The following is a 9,800-nucleotide window of genomic DNA, read 5'->3' on the forward strand; positions in this document are numbered from 1 at the left end:
ATGTTATCAAGTTGTGTACACATCTTGCATTTCTGTGATTTATTCTCGCAGTGAATATGGCAAGATTTGTTTCCTTTTGTTGTGTTTTTCTTTTTTGGTAACAAAACCTGTTGGTCTGGAGATTACTTTCACTTAGAAATTAGAAAACGATCTATTTATTTATGAAGAAGCTGACAGAAAGCTTTGCTCAGCTCAGAACTGAGTTTATTCCGTGACATTGCTCAAGTTCTCATGAAGGCTTTGTACAAGTGTATTTAGCAGTAATAAGCTATATAATTTCACAGTACACCCAGCTGTGATTTACAAGGAAAGAAATTCTTTGGAAATTCTTTCAAATTACTGGTCAGGATATTGTTAGAGGAGGTGGTGTGCAGAGTCAAGGCTTCCCTCTGCAGGTGTGCCTTTCTTCTTTCTGTATTTATACACATTTCTCCCCTGTATTTTATGTGCTGATTTTTATTTTCTTCCCTCCTACTTCATTGCTTATGAATATGTCTTCCTTTTCTTCCTCAAAGTACACGTTTGTCATTTTCCTCTCTCCCACCGATACCAGGGATAAATCTTCCTAACTCTAAGTCAAAGATCAAAGCCTCTGTCTAAAGCTGAGAACCAAAACGCAGCTGCTGCCCACCTCCGAGAGCAAAGGGAGGGAGAGCTCTGGGGGCAGTTCACAGGGCGGGGAGATGCCCGTGGCTCTCAGAGGTCCCACCGGGATGCACAGATCACACAGCTGCGCCCCGGGGCAACCCGGGGTGTAGCCTGGCCGGCCTCTCACTCCTGCCCCAGGCAGGATCTCCCTTGCTTACACCACCAGCTTAAGCGTGCACATGCCACTCCTCGGAGGCACAGTGACGTGCCCCCAGCGCAGAAGCCAAACTGGAGCTGCAGTTTGCTACCCCGCACGGGAGCCGCCAGGCACCCAAGCACGCCCCGGCCCCACCTGCCCCTCTGGCCAACAGCCCTGTGTACGGTTATTATACGAAGAACTATGTACGGGCAACAACCTTTACATAGGGGCTTTGTTCATTTTAGTAGCTGTGTGCCCGCGTTAGCTCTGTCTCACTATGCAACGTTAGGCCCATAGTAAAGTGATTAAAGGGGGGGGCGGGGGGGGAACTCTAGTAAAATTACCCGCAGCCCAGAGAACTATATCCAGTATCTTCATCTACTCGCAAACCCCATAACCTAGTCCATTAAAAAGGTAAAGTATAGGCCATTAAATTCCTGCATTGCTGATGTAATTTGCTATGTTTCATTATGCAGTGTATTATTTTATGTTCCCTCCATTAAGCCAAATAGATGTGACTCAGATCACATCCCTGAAAAGTAACGTAATTCATCCTCAGCGTGGCTGAGATTAGATTCCAATTACAATAAGATATTAAGGATTAGCCATGTAAAATTCAAGTTTTATTCAGCTCCATAAATTCAGAAGAGAAGCAGCGGAAAGGAACTTTTTGATGACACACTTCAGGCCTTTATTCTGAGCACTTCCACTTGCTTTGCACAGTTACGTGTTTTGTTTGAAATATTGAATGCAGGTCACCTATAGCATCGATGGCTGCATCAGGAATTTTAAAATGACAGAATCACCTGTTGACCTGGATAATCCAACTTCCAGCTTCAATGTTGGAAAATGCTTTGTCAATGCACAGAAAGGAACATACTTCGATGGAACAGGCTTTGCCAAAACAGGTAACAAAGAGCAATTCTGCTGGTAGGCAAAGAACAGAGAAAGAGGAGATGCTGTTTTCATTTTTTCCAGTGCTACCTAACTCCTATTGACTGGTGGCAAAGCGAGACCAATACTTGAAACTCTCGCTGATCATTTTTAGTTATCTTGCCTAGGAACACACTATATGACTTTTTAGCAAGGTCTCACACTAAACCCAGCCACGGTAACAGTTACTTATGCGATTTCACATGAAATGGAGAGCAGTGATAATGCTGCGTTAGTTACCTTGTATTACTGGCAATACACTTTGTGTGATTATTAGGAATAATGTATTAAATACTTTTCTTCGCTTTGTTATGCTTTTCTTTTTCTCTCCAAGTTGGTGCATACAAAGTGGGAACAGACCTGCTCATGGAATTTGAATTCCGCACAACACGAATGAACGGTGTTCTCCTAGGAGTCAGCAGCCAGAAAATGGATGGGCTTGGCATAGAACTAGTAGATGGAAAAGTGAGTAGCAAAGCATTTTTGCATCTCTGCTCTGGTTAGACCCCACCTGGAGTCCTGCATCCAGCTCTGGAGCCTTCAGCACAGGAAAGACATGGACCTGTTGGAGCAGGTCCAGAGGAGGGCCACAAAAATGATCAGAGGGATGGAACACGTCTGCTATGAGGACAGGCTGAGAGAGTTGGGGTTGTTCAGCCTGGACAAGAGAAGGCTCCAGGGAGACCTTCTTGCAGCCTTCCAGTACTTAAAGGGGGCTTATAAGAAACATGGGGACAGACTTTTTAGCAGGGCCTAAATGCAGTAGGACAAGGGGTAATGGTTTTAAAATAAAAGAGAGTAGGTTTACACTAGATATCAGGAAAGAATTTTTCACAGTGAGGGTGGTGAAACCCTGGCCCAGGTTGCCCAGAGAGGTGGTAGATGCCCCGTCCCTGGAAACATTCACAGTTGGGTTGGACGGGCTCTGAGCAACCTGAACTAGTTGCAGATGTCCCTGCTCACTGCAGGGGGGTTGGACTAGAAGGCCTTTAAAGGTCCCTTCCAACCCAAACTATTCTATGATTTTTGTCTTTTTATACAGATTGTTTTTAAAAAGCACAGGCAGTTTAAGTGCAAGCTTAGTACCCCAGTCTCAAGTTATCTCAGTCATCATCAGGGCTCTCTTTTCTGCAGCACTTGCCACCTCCCATACATCAAGAGGCTCTACACTTTTACAAATTTATTTTAAAAAATTGTGTAACACTTGAGTTTCCTAAAACTGCAACATCAGGACTTAAATTAGTGAGAGTATGAAATGTTTTGAGGAAAGGGTTTAATCATTAAAAATACTAGTTTCTTGTATATAACTTATTTCCCAATCTGGTAAACCAGTTAGTAGTCTATCACTATAAAGAGCTGTTTTTTCAGGGGGACCTCAAAAACTAAGGCAAAAATGGAAAAATGACAACCTATACAACAATTTTGCATATTTCCACTAGTGTTTATCTCTGTGACATAACCCAAACCCCAGTAAGACTATGCAGAGGGACAGCAATCCACATAGAGTCTCCTACAAAACTGAGCTTTAGAGTGTGCAGTCAGAGCATGTTGATTGAAATAAACAAAAACATAATAAAAATAAGAAATATAGAACTGTTTTGAGAACTATCTGACTTTCACGTCACCCTTTTCAGGTGATGTTTCACGTTGACAATGGTGCAGGCCGATTCTCTGCTATCTATGAGCCCGATACACCAGGCAGCTTGTGTGACGGACAGTGGCACAAGGTTCTTGCAAGCAAGATCAAACACCATTTAGAGCTGACTGTGGATGACAGACAGGTGGATGGTAACAGCCCAAACAGGGCCTCAACCTCAGCAGACACTAACGACCCTGTCTACGTCGGTGGATATCCTGGTGAGCATTTAACTCACAAATGATGCTTTACTTGTGCTCTAGCAACACTACCTTGGCAATGTCTTAAATAACAAATTTGGGACTAGTGTGTTAAAGTTGATGGACAAGACTGTCTAAGTTTGTATCAGTTGGCATGGGTGCTCATTTCTGCATCCAGCTGCATTTAAGAATGAGAAGTTCTGCAGCACCAAGGGACTCTCACAGATCCCGCTGGCCGATCTCAGAGGTAGGCACAGTCACAGAGGAGCAGGCAGACTTTCTGCCTTCCGCTGCCCACACACACAGAGCTTCCCTCTTAAAACTTTCTCTTTAGTTGTCGTTTAATAGTTATGTTTCAATAGTAACAGCATTTGGCAAATTTAAATTTAACTAAAGAATGCATATATGCCCTTGGGAGGGCAGGGCACTGGGTATGTGTCAATCAGCCTGTAAAACCTGAGCAATGTGTACAACAGCTTGCACAGAGAGGTGAGAGAATACCACCTCTTTCTGTTGAATGCCTTTGCTCTAGGATGTGGTCTAGTGGTTTTTAAAGGGGGGGGGAGGGGGGGATCAAAATTTTCTACTTAATATTCTGGAAGTCCTCGAGAGAACTTGCTTCAGGCAGAGGTAATTGAACAGGACGCAGAACTGGGCTGAGCTCTGTAGCTTGTTTCATCTTCTACTAAGCTGATAATGAATGCTAATATTCATCCATTTATAGACAATCAGCAAGCTTATCTAATAGCAGTTCACTTGCTGAAAACACACTTAAGTGTTTACAAAGTGGCAATCTGGTTGCATTTATAATAAAGTGTCCCTCCAGCTTGCAAACAAAAAAGCTAAGTGCGTTTGCAGTGTGTGTCTGCTCTAGTGCATACTGAGGTCAATGGCAAGATGCTCCTGAGTTAATTCCTAAATGATTTCCTGGAAGTTGTTTTGTGCAATACAGTGCACCCAAAAAGCCTTCTCTCAAGCTTCAGAACATTTTCAAAAGTGTTCTTGATACTGAGATAATGAGAGTTGTATTTCAGTCATAGTGACTTATCGATAAGGACCAACAACTTTGTGCCAGAAGGAAAACAGCTTTGTGGCAGCCTTTTTATAACAAAACAGGATGCTAGCATAGGAGCTAGCACTAAAGAAACACTGCAGATGGAGTTACTGTCTCATTCTGGACTGTACAAGAGGAAAATAAAAAGAGAAACAAATGGAAGTAACACTGCAATCTGTACAAAACAAGCCTACACTTACATCACGTTGAAGCAATATTCCTGAGTTCAGCCACATTGCAAGTTATGAGATGATTTAATAAAATTACATACACGTTTAAACACCTCACACTTCTCTTGCTGTGTAGTCTAGCTCATCCAAAATTTGTTTTAACATTCCCAACACCAAGACAGCCTCATCACAAATTTAAAACACAGTATCATGAGATTTTGTAAAATTAGTAAGCGTTTGTATTTTCCAGTCCTCTTGCAGCTTCTTCTGGCAAAACAGTTGTAAACCAGCTAGAATTAGCTGGTGGAGAATTTCCTGTGTGGAGAACATTTTCACTACCAGAGCACAGGCAATAAAAGCTATTACTCATCTCCTACTATCACTCTTCCCTGAGCAGGCAGGGACAGATGGATCCAACGATCTCATCCTCTGTGAAACAGCATAATGCTGCAGCCAGTCAGTCCTCTGCAGGTGTAAAGTTATGTCTGTAACCTTTACTTTATCAGTCACATAGATTTGTATCGGAGTGGAGCCCTGTAGCCACTTTTTCACTTGGAAGAACACTGAGAAACAAGCTGAGCCATGAATTTCAATCAGTTGAGAGAAATATTTCCAGCTTCACAGTCAAACCAACCCTCACGTCCATCCCCTCCTTCTTCAGTGAAAGGGATGTATTCAAATCTCTGGATTCACTATCAGCAAGGAAAAAAAAAACAAACAACCAAACAACATAAACAGAATGCTTGAAAACTCTCAAAACCATTCCTTAAATGACACCTGAAGTCCATACTGAGGACCTGACTTCCTCATGATGTTAGGGCATCAATTTTTTTGCTCTGTTATTCTGTGGACAAATACCTTGAGAAATTGGAGATCTGCAGGACTAGCATGTATGCATCATACACCATTTATAGGTAGCAAGCTGCCATTTGGCCATTTCACTTAATTTTCTCTGTGTCACAGAGCTGAGTTACATGGTTTACAATGGCAGTTTAAATGTGTTCAGATTCTGCCACTGTCATGCTAGGGCAGAAAAATAAAAGACTGGATTGTTACCACTAGCATAAGCATTTATCACATTTACACATAATGTTTGTCTTCTTTGAATAAAGAAGACAGAGCAAATAAAAGATATTAATGTATTGCTGCTGGGGACATCTATTCTCCTGCAGGACTCTCAAAGAACAAATTTAAGTATCAACTCAAACTAACATTCCTTTTGCCTTTTTTTTTTTTTTTTTCCTTCTTCCTTTAGATGGTGTGACCCAGTTTGGGCTGACTACTAATATCCGTTTTAAAGGATGTATTCGATTTCTGAAGCTCACCAAGGGTACTGCTAAACCTCAAGAGATTAACTTCAGCAAAGCTTTGGAGCTGAAGGGTGTTCAACCGCTGTCATGCCCTGCAAACTAACTGGCATTCAGCCGATATGGGTCTGTTTATATAAGCACCTCAGATTAAAAAAGAAAAAAAAAAAATCTATATACACATTGCATTCATAATAAAATGTCTTTATGCAAGTATTTGAGTATTGTTTTTGGTATATACAAATGGCTATTTCAAGGTATCTATCTCCCAAGAATGCAAGAACTAATCCTTTCCCCCCACCCCCTTCATTAAGGGACTAAAGAAATAATTTTTATCCATCTCTTTCCTTACAGCTCGAAATGGAAATGTTTCATCATTCATCTGATGAGTGAGACGACATATTATGCAGGGTGCTCCTTTCCTATGAACTTAGGATTATAGAATATCTCAAGTTGGAAGAGACCCATAAGGGTCATTGAGTCCAGCTCCTTGAAATGCTCCCTAAATACTTTTGGTGAGGTAGATCTGTAAACTTGTGTTCCTTTACCATTCTAAATACAGTGCACTTGTGTGCATGCACACCTCTGTCCATTAGAAACGGGCATTATTACCTTGCTTCAAAAAAGTTTCCTTTGGTCACTCCGAAGAGATTTTAGAAAATTTTTCTGACCATAGTATTTCCTGTGAAAATTTCACTGAGAAATTCAAAATTGTATATAGTCTACATGGCTGCAGTCATGCTGTAGCCATGGAACCAAACAAAGGGAAGGAGAATGTTACTGCTTGCCCAATTTATCTAGAATTATTGAAGTAAATGTTGCACCTAAAATCCCTGCTATACCATTTGAACAGCAGTGGATTTTAAGAGAGATTATGTTATTTCATGTTGGTAAAAAATGTAGTCTGTAATAGGAGGAATAGAACCAGGTTCTATCACTTACCTGGAAATACAGTTTTAAATGATCCTTAATAAACAAAGTTTGGTGCTGCCCCCCTCTCCAACTACACGATACTGAAGCTACACATAGCAAAATTCACAAGCCAAGTTTATGAAGGAAGGCGAGATCCGACACTACTGCACCGGAGCAGCAGGGGTGCGCAGCAGGAGAATCCCAGAGGTTATTAGCATGGCACACGTCGCTAATCTCTACTGCTATCTTTTTAACGTAAGAGCACCTTCCAAAGTTAGACTCTAATGCTTCTGCTTGATGCTGTCCGTTTGTGACTCATTCTGAATGCAGAAGCCACCCCAGATCTTCCTAAATAAAATTTTGAGTGTTCTGTGGAGAGCAGTTTAAACATAGATGGGGAGAGGAAAGTTGCTTCCCAGGTTCTCACTAACATGCCAAATCCCGGTGATTTTCCTCAGTGCTTTGTACATTTTAGAGGACTGTGAAATCATCACCGAAGTGTGGATTATCTTTTCTATGGATTGTTTCAAATTGTTAAACTCCACTTTTGCAAAGGTTGTGCTTGGACATGCAGAACATGTACTGTAGAGATGTAAAAACAACTCCCTACACAAAAGAGAAAAACAGAAAAAATCTAGCAGTAAGGTAGCACAACCATGCAATGAAAAGAAAAAGGTTTTTCAAATTATTTTTTTTCTGCCCACAGTGAGCTTTGAATACACTTTTTCAGAATTTCTGACATGACTGAAAAAAAGGCTAGCTACAAAATTTGTGCATAGGGTATCTGCAAAATTTGTGCTACCAGAGAGCCCTCCTGCAGGAGTGCTTTGTACTTTACAGAAGGCTTATTTGGCATACGGTGTTTCTCTAGACTGCCATGGAATAAGCAGCTTTACACTAGGAAACTGCATTAAAGAGATTGTAATAAATATGTATATTGCCACTCTGATGATCTGGGGAGTCCAACGTTCATCAGATACACCTGAAGAAAACCATCCAGCTGCAGTGAAGCCCTGAAGTAATTGACTTCAGCAAGTATTCTAGTTTCACTTGCAACTGGCCCTTTAATGTTAACAAAGTTAATGGCTGTGCAACATTACACACATTCAAAGTGCTAAGAATTAGTAAAGCATGCCATTGTCTCCGAAAAAGCCTAATTATGGGACATGTACTGTCCTACTACAACTTCCACCTTCTCCTAGTGTGACTAACACACACACGCTGTAAAATATTAAAATGTTTCTATTTTATTCTTTTTATGTCCCTCGTATTACCTACTCTCATCCCTATAATATTTCAGGATAGTTTCAGTAGATTAAGAAAAATAGGCCATAACACTTCAAAAACAGTTGAGTATTTCCAAAATTCTTGAAAAATATGGACAAATGAAGCCTAAATACTTTTCTGCAGGGGGACGTATGTTATCGTCATGAATTTCTCACAACACACAGAACAGCCAAGCCGCTTGGCCCGTTACACCCACAGGCATTACCTAGTTTAGACACCTATTTCCTAGGCTCTAGGTTCTATCCAGCATGTTGGATTCTTTTTAATCTAAACGTGCTTGCAAAGTTTTGGGGTTTTCGGGTGGTTTTTTTTTTTTTTAGACTTGAAGACACAAGGGAAATTCAAACAACTGAGACTAGAACGCCATGAATTAATACCGCGCCCTGCCTCAGAGGCAGGAAATTGCTGCTCTGCTCAGTGCTGCATCAGCAATGGTCTTTCACATAAAGATGTCTTTGCCTTAGAAACAAATAGTAGAGTTTCTGCATAAAAGAAATGGAAAGAAAAAAAAAAAAAAAGAGGCCTTTATGTTCTTTGCTCTGTTGAATTATTTCTCCCTTGCATAGCCTTGCAGGAATGTGTGGGACACAGCAAAAACAATGAAACAACACACATTATTACATTTCTTGAACTTTTGGGTGGAAAGAATCAGCCAGCTGCTGTCCTCTGCTAAAGGAAATAAATTCAGTAGGCTGAAACAACAGCTACTTCAGCAAACAGCCAAGCTAAGAGGAAACAGAAAAACCTGCCTAATTTGTTTTCGTAGATCACTGAGTGGATGCACCACGTACTGTTAGTAAAGTTTTCTGCCTTTGAAGATTCAGCAGAGCATCTGGGAATGATACCCGCTCCCTATTATTACCTTTTACCATACAACAGATTCATCGATAAAATTGCCTGAAAATAGCAGGCTGTGAGCCTCAGAGCCATATGCAAACTGCTAGAGATTACATCACTGATGACTGTGCCAGAAGCAATGTAATTTCCCAGTTCAAGACTGCAAGCTAATACACATCTACAGAACACAAGTATTTAAATCCTTATGTTGGCAGTAAAAAATTCTGTAAGGAAGAAATCCACCTTTTTTTGTGCACCCATTAAATACTCTTTGCTGCTAAATTTCAAAACTAAAGACTTCACGTCCACATGTTTTTAAGATTGTGTTTAAGATTGACCCTGTTGACTGAGGTCACTTTTAGGCATTTATGACAAGCATTCTCTCTGAACAGGACAAATCCCTCTTCATCTCTAGCTTTAGGCACACTGCTATGTATGAAATTAATCGGGGTTTTGATTTCAAATACAACCAGTTTTCAACTTAGACTCTCTGTAAAGAGTAATTTACTTGTTCTTTCTATCAAATCATACTTTCAGCTCTTTACAGAAGCTTATAAAGTGAAAAACATTTTGCTGGCTTAGTATTTTTCTTTAGAATCTGCAAGAAAAACTTAAAATGCTTAAAAATCCAAACCATTTTTCCTGTCTCCCTTTTAACATAGAAACCACCAGGAATG

The 9,800-nt window shown here is 40.7% G+C and overlaps 1 protein-coding gene across 1 annotated transcript in view; it reads left to right on the top strand.

The window, feature by feature from the left end:
• LOC104624997 (laminin subunit alpha-2-like) overlaps positions 1 to 6,298 on the top strand; it is a gene marked incomplete at its 5' end in the record, with an annotated part of 82,560 nt that extends 76,262 nt beyond the window's left edge. The window contains 4 exons of the mRNA XM_010292513.1: positions 1,542 to 1,695; positions 2,055 to 2,185; positions 3,355 to 3,577; positions 6,036 to 6,298. Of these exons, the coding sequence (XP_010290815.1) occupies positions 1,542 to 1,695; positions 2,055 to 2,185; positions 3,355 to 3,577; positions 6,036 to 6,193 (666 nt within the window). The remainder of the gene's footprint in view (positions 1 to 1,541; positions 1,696 to 2,054; positions 2,186 to 3,354; positions 3,578 to 6,035) is intronic.
• Between the last annotated feature and the right edge of the window lie 3,502 nt (positions 6,299 to 9,800).

Source organism: Phaethon lepturus, unplaced genomic scaffold (genome assembly GCF_000687285.1).
Source record: "Phaethon lepturus isolate BGI_N335 unplaced genomic scaffold, ASM68728v1 scaffold43818, whole genome shotgun sequence".
NCBI classification, from domain to species: domain Eukaryota; kingdom Metazoa; phylum Chordata; class Aves; order Phaethontiformes; family Phaethontidae; genus Phaethon; species Phaethon lepturus.